The sequence below is a fragment of the Calliphora vicina genome, chromosome 4 (assembly GCF_958450345.1).
Source record: "Calliphora vicina chromosome 4, idCalVici1.1, whole genome shotgun sequence".
Lineage (NCBI taxonomy): Eukaryota > Metazoa > Arthropoda > Insecta > Diptera > Calliphoridae > Calliphora > Calliphora vicina.
Genome location: NC_088783.1, coordinates 96,492,446 through 96,514,087, shown reverse-complemented (window position 1 = coordinate 96,514,087; position 21,642 = coordinate 96,492,446). Strand labels below are relative to the sequence as shown.

General features: G+C 29.7%; 1 protein-coding gene across 1 annotated transcript in view; it reads left to right on the top strand.

Annotated features, from left to right (window-relative positions):
* Positions 1-21,642, top strand: part of Rbcn-3A (Rabconnectin-3A) — a 452,485-nt gene that overhangs the window by 255,022 nt on the left and 175,821 nt on the right. The window contains exon 10 of the mRNA XM_065506903.1: positions 14,518-15,322. Coding sequence (XP_065362975.1) covers positions 14,518-15,322 — 805 coding nt within the window. The remainder of the gene's footprint in view (positions 1-14,517; positions 15,323-21,642) is intronic.

Here is a 21,642-nt window from a genome sequence, read left to right as displayed (position 1 = left end):
GGGATGCGAGTGGGTTATCTCAAGAAAAAAAATTTTGATATTTTTATGCAAAATCGATACAATTTTTTAATTTTTTTTTGCAAAATCGATTTTTTTTTCAATATGGGACCTTTTATTAAAATTTTTTTTTTGCTCAAAGGAAAGCTTAAGTCTTTTTCTTTAAGACCTATTTTGTCGCTTAGTGGGATGCGAGTGGGATATATATCAAAATAAATATTTTGTAACTCAAGACATACAATTATTGACTTTTTTTTGCAAATTCGAATTGTTTTTCAAAATCAAAATAAATGTTTTGTAACTGAAAATATACAATTTTTGATTTTTTTTTTGGCAAAATAAAAAACTTTTTACACTTTTTTAAAATGGGTCCTTTTTAAATTTTTTTTGCTGTAAAGTAAGCTTAGGTATATTCATTTAAGATGGTGTTGGTCGCTTATTGGGATGCGAGTGGGTACATATGTACAGCTGCGGTCAAAATAATAGCACCACGACATTCATATTATTACGTAAAAACTGTTAAATTAATTTTTGTTGTTTTTGTATAAATTTATACATACTTAATTCAATAAACTTTCAAACATTAAAAATTATTTTGAAAATTAGATGCAAATTTTAAAGAAAAACTACATAATATATAACTACCTAAGAAATTCATCAGTCAAAAAAATAGCACCAAGATAGAAATCGATTAAAATAAACAAAAATTAACCAGGACAAAATTTAATTTAGTAACAATTATTATGGTTTGTAACGTTCTTAACACGTTATTATTAAAAGTAAAATATTGCTGCCTTTTGTTTTCGTATTTTTTTGCAAAAAAGAGACCGACCGATTATAAAATTTTGAAAATTTTGTATCGAACATTTATGCCAAATATATTTTTTCATTCCACAAAATAAATTCTTAAATATTTTTGGTTTCCTTTTACCCTTTTTGTGACTCTTGACCATCTATTTTTAATAAAATTCTGTTTGGGGATATCGCATCCTGTGCCACGACATTGACTTTTTAGCTTGAAACCCAAATTTATATCAATTTATCATTCCATAGATCATTCCTAAGGTTGATTTATATCTGAGTATGATTTTACCAAGCATTTGATCATACAATATTGAATTATTTATTCCACATATTCAATATATTCTTCGAATGTTACAGTAGAAAAACCACGATCAAACTATAATTTTAAAATTTGTGTGTTTGTAAGAAAATATGAATATATTATCTTAAATTTTTGTTGAAATTTGATTTATATCTGAGTATGATTTTACCAAGCATTTGATCATACAATATTGAATTATTTATTCCACATATTCAATATATTCTTCGAATGTTACAGTAGAAAAACCACGATCAAACTATAATTTTAAAATTTGTGTGTTTGTAAGAAAATATGAATATATTATCTTAAATTTTTGTTGAAATTGGATTTGGAGGACATTCTATAGAAGTCTGATATCAAACAATATAATTTGTTTAATTATTTGACCAAGAAGTGTTTTGGTACTTGAATGTTGAAAAATGGTAATGCGACTTTGGAAATTTTACCTTTAATAGAGGATGTAATATTGTTATTGGCGAAACTTTTCTAGGATTTAAATAATTAAATTTTGTTCTTGTAATGGTCAGCAAATAACTGCAACACTAGTCGCCACTTTTGACCACCGTGCAGAACATAAATGCCTGATTTTGGAAACGGTGGGCCAAGAGTGTTATGATTAAAAGCGATAAGCGGTTTCGCAACCAAAAGTTTATATTTTTATTTCAACACAATGTTTTATAAAACCATTTCTAAATATCTATAAATAGTTTTATTCTGAATTAAACTAATTTGTATGTTCAGAAATCATAATTTTTTAAACTAGAGCTCACATACACCTCATTTTTTGTTACTAAAAAAATTAGAAAAGTAAAATTAATTTTTTTGTTTTTAATTTTATTAATTTCGATATAAATTAATTCAAATTATAATTTTATGGCGATTTTTTAAATCGAAAACATAAATATTCTATATTTTTTCGACAATTTCATACAATGGTGCTTTTATTTTGACTGCACAAAATCTGGGTATTTTTCAAAAATACCATATAATTGATTGAAAGGTTAATATTTCTTAAAGAAAACTTTACTCATAGAAGAATTAGAGATTAATTAACGATCTTAAATTATATTTATTTAAAATTACTATGGAAATAAAAATATTTTCCATGTTAATTGCTTTAAGGTTCAGTGGTGCTATTATTTTGACCGGCACTGTATATCTCAAAATAAATGTTTTGTATCTCAAGACATACAATTTTTGTGTTAAAACATTTATTTTGATAGATATCCCACTCGCATCGCACTATGCGACCAAATAGGTCTTAAAGGAAAAGACATAAGCTATCTTTTGAGCAGAAAAAAAAAAATTAACAAGTAACAGAGCTATGCCGAATCTTATATACCCTTCACCAAAGTATACTTTAATATAAATACTAAATACAAGACCTACAGTGATGAAGGTTTGTGTATTGAAAAAAAAACAACAACAAACAAATGTATTTATAACAGAGCTAAGCATTACATATGCACGCGTGCTTTTCGGACATTACTAAAATTACAACAACGTACTCACACGTATTAAAAACTCATTCAGTCTCGTCACAAAGTATACAGAGGCGACACGGCAAAAAAAATATATTTGTCTCTTTCGCTCGAAACAATTTCAACTGGTTTGGTTTTGTGCTTATTTATATAGTAGTTTGTTTTAACGCACTGTCTGTATTAAACCGCAATTTTGTTTTCTCTTTCTATCGAAACAATTTCAAAAAAAGCTGATTTTAGTGTTTTTGAACTGTCAAATTTGACGCCTCTGTATACTTTGTGCTAATAAACCAAATAAACAAAACAAGACTTGCACAATTGTATGTTGAAAAAAAATAATAACATAAAAAATAAACCAAACGCACTCAAATACATACAAATTATGCACGCGTGTGTTTAATTTGTAATTCACATTTCATTCCACATTGTAGAATGTTGTTGTTGGGTGTTTGTGCTGTTTACGTATGATAGAGTTGCTCATATGAGAACTCATAAACAACTCTCTCTATTTTGTTAGATAATAAAGGCCTAATTAGTTTGTACGTTCCGTTCCGTAACGAATCAGCTGTTTTGTTTTTAGCATAGGGAAAGTTGTGTATGTCGTTAGTTTTTCTGTAACGTTGCCGTTCTGTTGCGGATGAATCTGTTGAAAACAGAATTTTGTCCGCAACGTTAAGTGACAGCTAAAACAGTTGATATCACATACACACAAAAATGCTATCAATATGAAAGCAGTGGTGCCAACATTTTTGAAAGGGAAATATTTATTATTAACAAAAGAAAAAAAATTTAATATTTTCAAAAAACATTGAAATTTAATAAAATAAATATAAATTTCTTCTAATGTATGTAAAACAAATTAGTTTAAATTAAATCATTAACAAACAATATATGTATGTATTTATAAAAATGTTCACAATAATATGTTGACGGTCTAAATACAAAAAACACTAAAAATAGTAACAAAATCACCAAGTTTTGTTGGTTATTATTTTAAAAACAGCTGATACGATCTTACGGAAAAACTAACTACAATATAACAACATTCAGAACGGCACAGAACAGAAACGTTACAGAACGCAAAGATTAATGGAGCCTTAAGATTTACAAAGAAACAAAATAGAATGGTGAATATACTCAATGTGTATTTGTGTTTTTTTAAGTCGAGATTTTTTTGGTTAATTATGATATATAATCGGACCATTTATCGAAATAAACGAAAATCAGGACTTACAAAAAAACACGAGTTAGGGCCTTTTTATATTAAGCCATCGATATATACACACAACTAAACTTTTGTTTTCTTTTTATTATACTATTATAAATGTATATACATGATTTCATGAAACACTAACAAAATACATGGGTTTTTGGGTTTTTTGCTTATATCTCGGCCATTTGTGGACCAATTTTCTCAATTTTAAATAGCAACCGAGCCGGGAAAATTCCGGAGATTTTGATGTATCAATCATGTTTGTAATTACAAACGGAATGACAAACTTATATATACCATAAGAAGGGTATAGAAAAGGGCCCATATTGGAAAAAAAAATTTCGGTTTTGCAAAAAAATTTCAAAAATTGTATTTCTTGAGTTAGAAAATATTAATTTTGATGGATATCCCACTCGCATCCCACTAAGCGACCAAATAGGTCCTCAATGAAAATATCTGAGCTTTATTTTAAGAAAAACAAGTAAGAGAGCTATATTCGGCTGTGCCGAATCTTATATACCCTTCACCAAATTATACTTTAAAATAAATTTTTTTAAATATTTTTAGGTAAACAAAATTTAAATTTTTTTTTAATTGTTTTTCAAAAAATTTTTTTTTCCAAATTATTTTTTTGAAAAAAAGTTTTTTTAAATATATTTAAAAAAAAATTTTTAAATTTTTTTTTTTGGAAAAAAAATTTTTTCGTGAAAAAAATTGATGAAAAAAAAATTCGGGTCAAAAAATATTTTTCCCGATTTTGACCCATTGTAGGTCCAACTTACTATAGCCTTATCTACATCGTTGCAATGGACTTTGAAATATCTATCATTAGATATCCATATTGTCTATATTAATGACTTAGTAATCCATATATAGATCAAAAATAAGTCAAAAATCGAGGTTGTCCCGGTTTTTTGCTCATATCTCCGTTATTTATGGACGGATTTTGCTGATTTTAAATAGCAAACTTCTCGAAAGCATGTCTGACAGAATTATTGAAGATTTGGATCCCGAAGATATCTGGGGTCTTCAGAAAATTGATTTCAACTAACAGACGGACAGACAGATGGACATGGCTTAATCGACTCCGCTATCTATAAGGATCCAGAATATATATACTTTATAGGGTTGGAAATGAAAAATGTAGAAATTACAAACGGAATGACAAACTTATATATACCCTTCTCACGAAGGTGAAGGGTATAAAAAGGCCCATTTAAAAAAAAAGTCAAACAAGTTTTTGATTTCGGAAAAAAATATTACAAATTTTTATTTTTTTTAAATATTTTTTTTCGAAAGATTGAAGAAAGAGCTATCTAAGCTATTTGGGACACATTTTGCTAAGAAAAAATAGGTAATAAGATACATGGATAAGAAAAAACACCTGCTTGGCCAAAATGTCAAATTTTGACCCCCTCTAACTCAGAGAGTTTTCGACCGATCTTCTTGAAAAATTGTGTCTGAGTTACTATCTAATAGAATTAACCTCGAATTACCGATCGGAAGACATCGATTTCAAAAGTTGCTTCACTTGACATGAAATGCCCCATATACAAAAGTCATGTCACCAAATTGTATAACTATCGGTGCATAATTAGTCATATACTACGTTTATACTCACGGCTTATTCGCAATTAAAAATATTGCAATTTGAAAAAATTGCCGCATAAACAGTGAATTATTTTTTTATTTGCGAATAGCTAACTCACGTAAACAATTCCTGATTAACGACACAATTTGCAATTAAGATTTTAAACATTGCCATATGTTTTAACGTATTTAGTCTATTAAGACATTTTATAAATATTTCATTGCGTTTTTGAATTAATTGGATTGCAAGATAAACAAGAATTTTTTTTTTGCATTTAAAAAAATTATCATATTTTGTTCAATAACATTGCTACCAAATGATTGAATTTTACCATCCGGCATCACATAAAAACAATAATTTTCCGTAACCAAAGTGACATATAAACAGAGGCTACGTATAAACGTAGTAATAGCTCCCATACAAAGCTCACTTCCAAAAATCATTTTAATGAGCACAAATCTCTTAAAAATGTTGGTACATTTTAAAAGAAAACTGCTTCCCAAACCAAAAAAAAAATATGGGGAATTTCATGTCAAGTGAACTAATTTTTAAAATCAAGACATACAATTTTTGTGTTAAAACATTTATTTTCATACTATCCCACTGTAACGACGTGATTTTCCACCTTTAGCTAGAGTAAAGCTCTCGGCTTCCAGGGTTTTTTTCTCTTTTCAGTAAACGTTATAATATGTATTTATTCATATATTAAAATAACTGTTTTCACACACGACAATAACGGTAACACAGTACACTATCACACAGTTAACCTCTTTACACCAGTGATGTTCTATACGTTGTCGACTGTGGTAAAACCACGAACTCGAATAATAGAACCGAATCAATCATTAGTGGTGTATATAGAGAGTTTGGGTAAAACCACAGAACCTCTCTATAATATTCCACGGCCACAATTTATATTAGAGCTGGCGGAAATAAAAAAAAATATATTGGCCACTTGATTCGACGACTGGTGGTGCTTGAAGATCGGGTAAAACCTCATATCTCCTTGCCCACCTTATTTATTTGACGGAAGTAAAACTCCACACCCAAATAAATAAGGTCTTACCTAGTCGCCGGCCACTGGCTAACTCACTCCTAATGTGCAAGTTCACTCCTTTTATAGTGCAGCAGACAACATAATACAATACACGTAACGTATACTATACATAGTTGTTTTAAATTATGATCATGTGGTAGAGTTGTATTTTCTCGTATCATTAATTTTTTATTATTACCCTACTGAACCATAGATGGCGCTTAACTATAATACAATAAAACTATGACAGTGGTGGGTAATAATTCATGTTGAAAAACAAAACAAAAAAAAGTAAATTCATTTATTCTGTGACCCAAAAACAAATGTATGACTTTTGGTCGTCACATTACCTCCCTTCTTAAAAAAAACAATATTGGATATAAAAATATAAAAAAAAACGATTGACTAATATTAATCATTGGTTAACGATATCCACTTTATAGCTTCCGGTTCTCGAGATTGTAAATTGGTATTTGATACCGTTCACAATTTTCATAAATTTTACCCGTTGGTTGGGTCTCCGTCTTGCTAACGTATTTCTTACATCTAACCTTATTACTTCCGGGATATCGGGCTCAGTAATCGGGTCGGCTGCTAGAATATTCTGGATGGAGTGTATATTTATAGAATCCGATTCAGCAGACTGTAGCCGATAATTGATCCTTGGCAGGTGATCATCAGGGTCTGTGGCCTCCGGAGTATGTTCCGTTGGTACTGCGGAGCTTTTATGTGTCGGTGGTGATGGTATTACAATTACAGGTGATGTGGATGACGAAGCGGTGGGTGCTCAGGATGAGGTAGATGACGATGTGGATGATGACGAAGATGATGTAGATGACGATGTGGATGCTGATGACGATGTGGATGATGATGGGGATATTGTGGACAACCTCAGTGTCATGGTAGGTCGAGTTAGTATATATCTCTCTGGGGTTACACTCCGAGATGATGGTCTGACTGGGGAGTCTTCTAGTAACCATGCCCCCGGTGTTAGTGGCATTGATGGGGAAGGACTATTGTCAGTTATGTGTTGTGAGTGTGATGATGACTTAGATGGAGAATTCTCCATTGGACAACCCTTACACGGTGAAAAAGTATCAAAAGATGGAGTAGGTGGTTTTGATCCTGTTTGAGTTGGGTGGTCGAGAGTATTTTCCACTGCAGATACTGGTGCCGGTTCCAGTTGAGGTTGTTGTTTTGCATTTGTCATGGGTAACAAAACTCGTACTCTCAAGAGCCGCTCGTGGCACATCATCCCGGCGTACTGGTACTGTGCATCTTTTACCTCGAAGTCACATAGCCCCTTACGTTTTGGTGGCGTTGGATGGTAGTCATCGTCTTCCGAATCTAGTGATGGCGGTGATCTTGGTGGTAGTGGCGATGGGGGAGTTGGAGGACGTAAATCAAGTGTACGGTCATTATACCCAAAGAATGTTCGACGAATTTTTTCTCCTATGCCACTTCCAAACCCTAGGTCTTCTAAATACTGGTCGTACTCCGAATTGGGAGGACTACTATTAGTCTCGCACTCAACATTAAATGGTGAATAACGTTCGCGTGGATTCTGTGGACCAGGGCTGAAAAAGACTTCTCCCACAAACTCGACGTCACTATCGGAACTGTCGTCTTCAGACTCCCCTATACCGGATGATTTTTGTTGGCGGTCATTGTTTGGCACATCCTTTACATTTGGCTGGACGTCGCTCATCCTGAATATTGTGGTAGGCTTCCATATGGGAGTGTTGGTTTCGACGATTGCGTTGACTGGTGGACGGTATATCATCGTCATCAAGAAAAATAGTTCGCCGTCTTTTGGCTTGTTCCTTTTAGCAGGACTGACGAAATTTTTTTCGTTACTCTTCGAATTTGTCGGCCATGTTTGCCTTTTTTTTCTTTTTATTTCAGTTGTTGACACTCTTTAAGCAAAGAGAAAAAAAATTAAAAATAAATGACCGAAATACAATTAGAAATAATCATTAAATTAATAAAAAAATTGTCTTTCTCTTTTCTATTTCAATTTTATTTTTTTTTATTATTTGTCCACTTGTTTTTTTTTCAGTTATTTATTTTACAGCTAGTTATTTATTTTATTTGTTTCACTTTCTTGGGACAAACTTATATTGTCCCTGCTCGGGCGCCATCGTAACGACGTGATTTTCCACCTTTAGCTAGGGTAAAGCTCTCGTTCTCGTTCCAGGGTTCGTTACAAAAAAAAAAAAAATAAGAATAAAACACCGTTTGTTTCTCTTTTCGGTAAACGTTATAATATGTATTTATTCATATATTAAAATAACTGTTTTCACACACGACAATAACGGTAACACAGTACACTATCACACAGTTAACCTCTTTACACCAGTGATGTTCTATACGTTGTCGACTGTGGTAAAACCACGAACTCGAATAATAGAACCACCGAATCAAGCATTAGTGGTGTATATAGAGAGTTTGGGTAAAACCACAGAACCTCTATAATATTCCACGGCCACAGTTTATATTAGAGCTGGCGGAAATAAAATTCCCTCCCAGTCTAATAAAAATATATTGGCCACTTGATTCGACGACTGGTGGAGCTTGAAGATCGGGTAAAACCTCATATCTCCTTGCCCACCTTATTTATTTGAATGAAGTAAAACTCCACACCCAAATAAATAAGGTCTTACCTAGTCGCCGGCCAATGGCTAACTCACTCCTAATGTGCAAGTTCACTCCTTTTATAGTGCAGCAGACAACATAATACAATACACGTAACGTATACTATACATAGTTGTTTTAAATTATGATCATGTGGTAGAGTTGTATTTTCTCGTATCATTAATTTTTCATTATTACCCTACTGACCCATAGATGGCGCTTAACTATAATACAATAAAACTATGACAGTGGTGGGTAATAATTCATGTTGAAAAACAAAACAAAAAAAGTAAATTCATTTATTCTGTGACCCAAAAACAAATGTATGACTTTTGGTCGTCACACCACTAAAGGTAGGATCACACGATTGCCGCAATGCACCAATTTAATACAATTTTTATTGTGCTGAATTGGGGCCCAATAAAGAAATTGTCCCAATCAAATTCTCTGCAGTCACATGATTGCCTCATTTTATATAAATTTGATTGTCGTTAATTGGCGCAAAGCGATATAGTGGCAATAATTGTCGCATTCCAGTCACACGATTGTTCTAGTTTGCGGCAACTCAGAGAAACAGCTGTTGTCTAGATGTTAAATTTTGTTTTGTTTACATAAATGTAAAAAAATCTAATTGTGAAAAAATTATTTGTTAAATAAAAAAATAAAATTGCGTCGGCCTTAATTATCGTATAAAAAAATTAATAAAGAAATGTTAAAAGATGTATGTGGGTCAAAGAGTGGCTCACAAAAAGAATATTTCTTTTACAAAAATGAATATTGGCGCTAATTGTCTTCTTTGATTGCCGCACTAGAACACAATAAATATTGTTGTATTTTTAACTTTTTTATTGGTGCATGTTGCCTATCAAGCATTCACATGATTGCCGCACCAGTGTTGCATTTGATTGGGCCAAATAAGCACAATATTGTTGTGGTTTGACATATGAGCCAATAATTTGTGAAATCACACGATTGACGTATAAAATAGACCAATAATTGGTGCATAGCGGCAATCGTGTGATCCTACCTTAAGAGACCAAAAAGCTCTTAAAGGTATGGACCTAAGCTTTCATTTGAGCAAAAAAAAAGTTTTAAAAAAGTTCGATTTTGCCAAAAAAAAAAAATAAAAAATTGTATATCTTGAGTTACAAAACATTTATTTTGCTATACATATATCACACTCGCATCCCACTAAGCAACCAAATAGGTATTAAAGGAATAGACACAAGCTTAAAGTTAGAAAAAGTTAGATTTTGCAAAAAAAAGTCAAAAATTGCTTATTTTGAGTTACAAAACATTTGTAACTCAAAAGGCAAGGGTTGCCCTTCTTAGAACAAGCTAAATTTTTTTGGTGGTATTTTAGGTCATTACGCAAGTTTTCAGAGGGTACCGTCTCAACATTTCAAAAAAATTAATTCTAAGGGACACTCTAGTGTACACTGTACATTAGACCGTACCTCAAATAAAAAAATTCTCCGTACACCCTTAATGTAATGTATTTCTGCAAGATAGAGGTCGCCTTTTTACATTTTTCGTTATATCTTTGCCATTTACAGTCGGATCTTAAAGTATGATATATCAATATTTTTGTCTCGGAAAGACCAGTGTTTTGCTCTAAGGGCCATAGACCTCCAGTATCTCGTTCTAATATTTATCCACCAGATTTTTGTTCAAACCACACTAATGTCGGAAAATTAATGCTTGCAAGAAATTATTAAAAAGGGATTTTTATAAAGTAAACGGTTTTTGTTAAAATGGTTTCATATCTTTAATGTCAATGCTGATATATGTTACCATCACTTTTGAAATCGCTTCCATATTATTTTTAACAATGTGTTAAATTTTACATAAATTTAAGGTTTGATGGAATAGAACCTTAGGGAATTCCTAATATTTCGTAAAAAGCCTAGTACCATTTGAAAGTACGTACTCTCTCCTTAGCATACCTATTTCGTTTTGCTCTTTGTTGCTCTTTTTGAGCTTGATAAATTTTTCTGACTCAAGTATGATGCTTATACTCTATACCACTATATATGTTGTATAGTATAAATGCATTCTTGTGAATAAAGTATAGGTCGCAATTTTGAAGATATTTCGATAAAATTTGCTACATAAAATTTCATGTCATATCACCTAATTTTATGACGATCGGTTCATAATTAGTTATAGCTTCCATATAAGACCCGGTTCCGAAAATCACTTTAATTAGCATAAATCTATTAACAATTTTGGTATAAACATAAAATTCAACAGAAATAACTTCCATATAGACATAAATCACAAGACCTAATTTCATGGCGATCAGTCCATAATTAGTCATAGCTCCCATATAAGGCCCACTTCCGAAAATCACTTTAACGAGAATAAATCTCTACACAAAATTCAGCACTAATAACTTAATGTAGACATAAATCAGACGACCTAATTTCATTGTTATCGATCCATAATTAGCTATAGCTCCCATATAAGGTCCTCTCCGAAAATCACTTTAATGAACATATATCTCTTAAAAAAGTTGGTATACGCAAATTTGTAGGTCGCAATTTTGAAGATATTTCGATAAAATTTTGCTACATAAAATTTCATGTCATATCACCTAATTTTATGACGATCGGTTCATAATTAGTTATAGCTTCCATATAAGACCCGCTTCCGAAAATCACTTTAACTAGCATAAATCTATTAACAATTTTGGTATAAACATAAAATTCAACACAAATAACTTGCATATAGACATAAATCACATGACCTAATTTTATGGCGATCGGTCCATAATTAGTTATAGCTGTCATATAAGGCCCTCTTCCGAAAATCTTTCACGAAAATAAATTATTGAAATTTTAAAGAAAAAATTATTTTGCTCATTTTCTTAGTTTAGGGTATTATATTGTCGGGCTTAACGGACCATAATTTCATACTTGTTATTATTATAATTCTTTACTACTATTATCATTATTTATTAAATTTTATTGGAAAATCAAATATTTCTTATAACACTTTTTTAAAAAATTCAACATTTTTTTTTTAATTTTTTTAATTATTCGAAAAAAATATAGACTCAGAAAGGTTTTTGTGTTATACAATACAATAAATACTCATTTTTTGTTATAAATTTCATATGCAAATTGCAAAAAAAATTTCTTATTTAAATTATGGCTAATAATTCTTCAGAAAATAACTATCACTTTTCTAGACATCATAACTACATTCCGCCACAACCTAATATACAAATTAATATACCAAAATAAGGGCAAACAAGTCACCTATCAAACAAAAAAACCGCATTAAAAAATTCCGCCTGTATCAAAAGTTATAGAGTTTTGGCCGCTATTTTTAAATTTGCCACACTGTGCGTCGGTTGTATACATATGATGTAACGAAATCTGTCAAAGATAATTCGAAAAAATTTGCTACAATCGTTTCTATTGCTCCAAGGATGAAGTCTATTGAATTTGGTTAGAATTGGTCCATTATTTCTCCTATCCCCCATATAATTACCCTATCTGAAAATAGTGAAATTTATATTTTTCTTTTATTAATAAATATATTTCAAATAAAAAACGTGTTTTTATTGCATATTTTTGTCATTTGTCTTTATAGTGCATATTATAAACGCATATTTTTTGTTTTTTAGTGCATAAAAATCCTTGCCTTGTTTATAAGTATGGCAAAACTAACTATTAAGCTGCTAACATTAATATCTAAAGCTCTAGAATTCGAATATACGAGTTTTGACCGTTAAGAACAATCTAGTCTACTCAGATGCAGGTGGCACTGTCTATAAATAGTGGCATAGGTTGCAGTCGTATATGAGTTCATGATAGACGTTTTATAAATAAACATGAACTGAGTACCTTAAAGTGTTCTGTATTTTCCAGTGAATTCGTGTACATTATAAAGTGTGTCTGTATTTCTGCGAATTTATAAACGTGCATAAAAAACACTGAGCGACTATTTAATTCCGTTGTTGTTGTACATTTTAAATAAATAAAGAGTTGTTACAATTTTTAAACTACTTGTACGCAACTTAGGCAACGATATAGAGCAATTCTGTATATTTCGAATTGTTGTCTATATGACACTGAAAATTTTGTTGGGCAATGAAATAAACCGAAACGTAAAGAAAATGCGACCGTGATACCGATAAAATAAAAAGAGGAGTTGATTCTTGCTTGAATTCAACTATCGGCCATTTTCACAATGTATGATTAAAAGTTAACGTGAACTTTAACCGCAAGTTAGGCTAATATGAATTTCACAATGTACGATTAATTCTTAACTGACACTATTTAACAACAAAGTTGCTGTTAAATATAACCGAATAAATTTCGACGGTTAGCATCTTAATTGTAAGAAATATAATAAAAGAACATGGAAAAACATTTATATTTTTGTAATATTTATAATTTTTAAAAGTGTAAAGCGAAGAAAAGTAAATTTTGCACGGGGTGATCCATATACCACCCGGATATTGCACTTACAAACCAAACAACAAATGTGCACTTTTCCTTGTTGGTTTTCAGTAATTGTTGTTCAGTTTGTTCTGTAAATTTTACAGTTAGATACCTTAATATTTTTGAGTTTTATACGTTTTTTTATTATACCACTAATAAAACACAAATTATTATTTTTTATGCCGTCTTTTAGACAATTTTTTATATTTCAATCTATCATTACACTATTTTTCGTAAACAAATGTATGCATTATTGCCATACTTTCTACTGAATGCTTTGGTTAAGTAATCAAATGATGGTGAAACGTAAATCGGTAACCGTTGGTTAAATGGTCCCCGTTAAACAAACCGACAGTTAGTTAATTTTCCGGTTAAAATGAAATAATCGTACATTGTGAAAATGGCCGTATGACAATGTTTTCTTTATTTAAAATTAAAGTTCTTAAGCCTAACAACTTATTACTAATAAGTATGTACCTATATGTATATGAATGTATGCAAAAACAAAATACTAAATATATTGCATTTTTAAGAACAACAACAACATACTTGTTACAAGAATTGAAGTGAGAAACATATAATAAAAACTAACGGGTCATTATCAAAATAAGTTACAGTGGTTAGTATGAACAAAAATGCTAACAAATTACAGTGACAACAGTGAGCCAGAAATATGAACAAATTTAATACAATAAAAAATGGAAAATAAAACAAATGAATAATACTATAAATAATAACAATAAAGATTATTAGTAAATATGAACGGCTTTTATTTGGATTCAAAAGTATCCGGTTTATTTAAAGGAAATAAACCAATGTTTTAAAAAAGGTTAAACCGTAACAATCTTATTCATAAACTCAAAAAAGAATTTGTATAACTATGATGTGTATGATGTAATAATACAATATTTAAATGTTGTTTAAAAGACCGAAAATCTCAATCTTATGAGAGACACTGTAAATATATATTTTTAATTAATTGTTTTTTTTCTGTTTTCTCTTTTAGTCTCAAACTATCGATATGCTGCACAGTGTTATTAAATTTTCTCCCTTTGCTAGTTCTGATATAAATGCATTTTGTGAAATATTTATTATACGAGATCTTGCGGTTGCACTATCATCTTGTATTTATCAATCTCTATGTGACTCTGAAAGCTTTGTGGTTAATAATTCAACCCAAAATGGATTTCAAAGTCCAGGCATAGAAAATATTGCTAAACTCAATTCGTCATTTGAATGTTCACATTTAATAGGCAACACAAATATCTACAACAGGAGGAAAATGTATTCCACAGATGAACCAACGGTTGTTTGTACAACACCTTCCAAATGGCCTGGAGTTGCAAATTTAAGAGCACTTTTGGCTAGTGAGAAAGACGAAGATATACCAAAATTAAATGTGCTTCTTTTGGAAAGTTTTATTGCAACATATGTATCCCTAGCTACTTATGGTTTAGTTACTTGCGATAGTCGCATTTTATACAGACTTGTGGCTCATAATTTCTCTGCTGATACCTGGTCCACTATATTTGGAGGAGGAATGAAGAAACTATTAAGAAAAGCTACATGTGAAAATCACGCTACTTCAAATAATTGCTCATCAGAGGAACAAAGCGAGGAAACTAGCGTGTGGAATACTGTTACTTCTATAACAAAACAGCGTGTTAAATTAAATATGAAAATTTTGGGAAATTTTGGTACCAACAATTCATCTGCTAATATGAAGGAGGATAAACCTACTTATCGTGAACAGTTTGTTTCGCCTGAAATGTCAATGCTTTCATATTTTTTGACAAAACCAAAAAATACAGGTATTTATTATGTTAATATTAAAAACAAAATCGAATTTCGATCAATAATTTCTTGGATGTAATCTACTGTTGAATATAATTTTATAAAATTACCTTTACCGCACATCCTAAAAGTATAATTTTCATAAAAATATTGCTGATTTTAAACTTTTATTGAAAAATAATTACAAAAATTAAAAATAAAAAAGTGACGATTAAAAATGTCGAGTCATAACCGCAAAAAATGCTCAAGCGACATATTTTTCATATAGCGTTTTTTTAACAAATGAAATCATTGGCATCATTTGTAGTATCATATATAAAAATTTGACGGTCACACTTTGTACCGTTATGAATTTATAACAAAAGTATTTTAGCTTAAGTGCACTTTGAAATTTTTTTGTGGATTGTCGCTTAAGCTAAAATTTCTTAATAAAAACAAGTATGACCTACAATGGGTCAAAATCGGGAAAAATATTTTTTAACCCGAATTTTTTATTCATAAAAAATTTTTTTTTGTCATAAATTATTTTTCCAAAATTTTTTTTTTAAAAAAAATAAAAAAAGAATTTGTAAAAATGTGGAAAAAACTTTTTTTTAAAAAAAATTAAGCCGAATATATTTAGCAATATAGGCTATATTCGGATGTGCCGAATCTTATATACCCTTCACCAAATTATACATAAATTTTTTTATTTAAAAGAAATTAAATTTTTTTTAATTGATTTTAAAATTTTTTCCAAATTGTTTTTAATTTTTTTTAATATTTTTCCACATATTTTTTAAAAATTTTTATTTATTTTTAATTTTTAAAAACAATTTTTTTTGGAAAAAAAAATATGACAAAAAACATTTTTTCATGAAAAAAATTCGGGTTAAAAAATATTTTTTCCTATTTGGACCCATTTTATAGCCTTGTATACATCGTTGCAAAGGTCTTTGAAATATCTATCATTAGATATCCATATTGTCTATATTAATGAATTAGTAATCCAGATATTGATCAAAAATAGGGCAAAAATCGAGGTTGTCCCGGTTTTTTCCTTATATCTCAGTCATTTCGTCGATTTTAGATAGCAACCGAGCCGGAAGAATTCCCGACATATTGATGTTTGATTTTTGAAAATCCCGGGGTTCAGGATTTGGTAAAGAATCCCGACCTGTGGTTTCGGAATTTTCTGGAAATCTAAAATCAAGAAAATTATAAGAAAGAAACGTACATAATTATGTTTTTACAATTGAAAGAAAATTTTTTATTTAGCAATTAATTTTTATTAGACACTAAAAAGCTTAAAATACTTGCATGAGTACATTATATAAGAAGAAATAACAATAAAGTATGTAAATTTTTTCACGAAAAATCGTATAGCAGAAACGCATTCTACGGAAAATTCTAAGAAATTTTCCCCAAGAAACCATAGGTCTAAAATCAAATCCTATTTTGCGCATTTCGTCTTTTATCCAATGATATTTCAGTATTTATTTGTATTTAATAGTTTTTTTATTGGATAAAACACGAAATGCGCAAGATAGGATTTGATATTAGACCTATGGTTTCTTGAGGAAACTTTCTTAGAATTTTCCGTAGATTGCGTTTCTGCTATACGATTTTTTACTTTTTGATCGTCCATACAAATCAATAGCAATACATGTTTTCTTACTATTTTTTGCATGCTAAACATGAATTTTTCATTTTTAATGGTTTATCAAAATAGCGAAAGCCGATTCTGAATTTAATTGCCATGAAATTAGTTTTGTTTTTGAAAAATATGATGTACATGGCATAAAAATACAGAACATATTGAACCAATACCTCTATATTCTGGTCCAATATCAATTCAGCCAAATGAGTGGAAAAATTTGCAAGATTTGATGAGTGTAATACCACCGGAATACCATTATTTTTACGATAATTTACACCAATCAAACTGCAAAAAAACTTAAAAAAGGAAACAAAAAACATTTTTTCTATAACTTTATGTTTATTGTTAATTTTTTATATTATGCTGTATTATTAGCAGTTATCTTAACTAAATCACGTTAAAAACAGACAGATGGCATGTTGAAATATGGCGACCCTTTTATATTGCAACATGTACGTTCTCTATTTTCTTTTTACATGTTCATTCTTATATTGTAGTAACATTAGTATTATTTTCAACTTTGTATTTTAGTCTTAATATAAAACTCTGCTAATAAACTTCAACATGGCATAAATGAAGTCAAAATAATTAATTTTTATTAAAATGCAAAAGATAATTTTCATACATTCACATTCAATATTTTTAAAAAGCAAAACCCTCTATCTATAATAACGTCCCCCTATAACGCAAAATTTTTAAAACTAACTACAGTGGACGTCCAGTAGTACGAACGCTCTTTATTACGAATTTTCAATAATACGAATGGCAAAATTTTTGCATTGACTACTCTGTAGTACGAATTTTTCTATTCGATAGTAAGAATTTTTGTTTTATTTACGTATGAATGAAGTTTTTATTATGATTTTACTTCATTCTTTCGCGGTCATCCACGTTTAGCGAAGTTATTGTGAAGTTTTTTTATTTTTAAAAGTGTTTTGTGTTTTTAACAAAATTGTTGCAAGTAAAACAATGTAAAAAAAGACAATTTCTTTGCAAGATAAATTAAAAATTATAGCAAACTACGAAAATGTAACATCGTTGTTTGAAATTTCAAATAAATATGGATTATCCAAATCCACTATATCGCACTCGTTTAACAATACTGTATTAACTCAAAATTTTAAAATGTTCAGTAGAGGCCAAAAACTGTTTGTGATTACATTTTAAGAGATATTGTAAATCAATTATTTTTTGAGTTAATATCATTTTTCTGAAACTTCTCGATATTTTTTTGTATTATTATATCAACTCAAAATACAACCAAATTTAAATAAAAAAATTTGATTATTTTTAACTTGAATAAAGGCTCAATTCAAAATAATATATTTTTTATGAAAATATACTATGTATTTCTATTTAAATTTTTGTATTAACTCAAAATAATACCTTTTTGTTGATACAAGGTAGTCACTAATTATCACGAAAATGGTCTCAAATGTGGTTTTCGAGATAAAAGAGTAATCGGAATACGTTGAAATTTTTACAGTAGATAGATATTATTGTTGATTTCTTGCAAAAAATGAATTTTTAAAAATTTTGAGTTAATACAGTATTGTTGAACGAGTGCGATATGTACAATCATTAAACAAAAAACGCAACTGCTGGATAATTCCATTAGTTCGTTAAAAAATCGGTATATACTTACAAGTGGTGAATTTAAAAAAATGGAGGAAGCACTTTACTAGTGGTTTTTAGCACAAAGAAAATTTCATATCACAGTCGGTGGAGAATAATTAAAATGCAAAGCTGTGGAGCTGCACAAAAAATTCTACAATGGTCAGTTTTGTGCCAGTGATGGTTGGCTAACAAAATTTAAAAAGCGTTATGGAATACGATTGTTAAAAGAGTATTAAATGAGCTGTTGAGAACAACATTGAAACCTCGAAAATACTATTATTGAGAAGTCTTCATGCAAAGGCTGTAGAAATCAGTTTAAAAAGTAATAAACTTCAATGTTTAATGACGGATTTTTTAAATAAGTATGTAAATTGTTTTTTTTTTGTTATATTTATATGTACATTAGAGTGCTCCAAAAAAATAAAATTGCGAATTTTGACCGTCCCCCCCCCTCTAGAATTGTTCTATGTATTGTAGAAACACATTGTGTAAAATATTAGGATGATAGGATAACGTTAACTGGTGGCGCAACGACGCTGAAGTTTTGAGGTGCATTTACAAGGGGAAAATATGCAATTTTTTCAGTTTTTGTAAAAATTTTGCCATTAAATAATGACTTTTACAATTTAATTTAAAAGAATCGAAATGTGTACGTAATTGTCGTTATAATAAGATATAAAAGACAAAAATTGGTGAAAAAATGTTAAAGTTATTCAAAAATCGCCAGGCCATTAACGTGTCTCAGGTAGGGTATTCAATCGATTAACCGTTAATCGGTTAACCGATTAATTTTGGACGGTTAACTGTTCGAATAATTCAAAATTGACGATTTTCAAATAACGAATAAACCGATTAATTTGTGTCGATTAACCGATTAACCGAAATGCATTTTTTGCACTTTATATAGAAATATAGTTTTAAACACACAAATTTTATTTCTTAACTCGTAAACATTCCCTTCTAGCAATAGTTTTTTTAAGTATAGTACGAAAACTGACTAAGGAATTTGGAAATGGCCCTTATTTCTAGAATGTTCTATGATGATTTTTGTCCTAATGAGTCGGAGGACGATATGGTAATAGACAAAACTGAAGACATTACTGAAACGAGTCTTTTATCACAACTTAAAGAAAGTATTTAAAATCTAAAAAAATCCATGGTATGATGGAAGATTTTATATGATTAGAAAAAGCTAAAAAAAATAACTGAGAAATTGGATATTCTTTATCATGCCTTACTTTCGATTTCTCCAACATCTACAATCAGTCAGATCAAGTTTTATTAAAACTAAAAAAATCATTTTAATTACATTCTTTTTTTAAAAGATTGTTTCTGAATATCTCCCTAAAATCCTAAAAAAACTCACATGTTTATTTATTGTTTTGTTGAAATGTTATGTTTTGTTCGTTTTATATGTTTTTGTTCTTTTTATTAACAAAATGCTTATATAAATACACAAAATTCTTGTTTTTCTTTTCAATTTAAAATTAAAATGGAAATTATTCGGTTAATCGAATAATTTAAATTTAACCGATTATTAACCGATTAAATCTAAACCTCGATTAATTATTTGCTCGATTAACCGATTAAATCAGAAACCCGATTAATTGAATACCCTAGTCTCAGGCCACTAGAACAAGAAATGTATGAACAAAATGAACATATTTTGAGAAATATTAAAATAAAAGCTTATTTTTACTTAAAATATATCCATATTTACTTGTATATGAGTTTTTGTCCTCGTAGGATACCGTTAACCTATTCGCAGGTATGACCAACAAAATTTTGATGAAACTTAAGAAAAATATAAAATGAAGTCTAGTATTCACAATAACAGTACAAAAATGGAAATTAACCCTTAAGAGTACTTGGGGTCAAAATGAATGTGTTTTTCGTGATTTTAAAAGTTGAAGGTCATTTGGACCCCAAGTGCTATTAAGGGTTAATTTCCATATTTGTACTGTTATTGTGAATACTAGACTTCATTTTATATTTTTCTTAAGTTTCATCAAAATCGGTCCAAAAATATATAATATTTCGCTATCTTTCCATGAGAAATTCCAAATATTGAAAAAATTGACCTTTGACCTTCACGATTTAAGGGTTAAAGTTTTCCTATTTTAGTAAAACTTTCAGACTATATTTAAAATTACCTGGAATATATTATTCTGAATAGCTTTTACTTAAAAATCATTACAGTAAGGAAATTCTGGCCATTCCCCAAAATATGACCAAAAAATTAGTTTTTCTCGAAAATCGCAAAATTTATATCGCAGGTACGGAAAAACTATAGGAGGTATTGACATACTTTTTTACATTTTTATTCCCTATTATGTTGTCAATAAATCCCCATGTGATGATCAAAAAATTCTGAAATTTGTTTAACAAAATTTTTAAAAATTTGAAATTGGAGTTTTGAAACTGCCGTTAAAAAAATTTAATTTTTTTGGTCATACCTGCGAATAGGTTAACGGTATCCTACGAGGACAAAAACTCATATACAAGTAAATATGGATATATTTTAAGTAAAAATAAGCTTTTATTTTAATATTTCTCAAAATATGTTAATTTTGTTCATAAATTTCTTGTTCTAGTGGCCTGAGACACGTTAATGGCCTGGCGATTTTTGAATAACTTTAACATTTTTTCACCAATTTTTGTCTTTTATATCTTATTATAACGAAAATTACGTACACATTTCGATTCTTTTAAATTAAATTGTAAAAGTCATTCTTTAATGGCAAAATTTTTACAAAAACTGAAAAAATTGCATATTTTCCCCTTGTAAATGCACCTCAAAACTTCAGCGTCGTTGCGCCACCAGTTAACGTTATCCTATCATCCTAATATTTTACACAATGTGTTTCTACAATACATAGAACAATTCTAGAGGGGGGGACGGCCTGTACCTAGAAAGTTTTTTTCGTCCATACAATCTTGGAGCACTCTAATGTACATACATAAGTACAAAAAATTAATTGTTCAATAATACGAATTTTTCGGTACTACGAAATGGCCTGACAATATATAATTCGTACTACTAGACGTCCACTGTATATGTGAGATTCAGTTGTTGCTTTA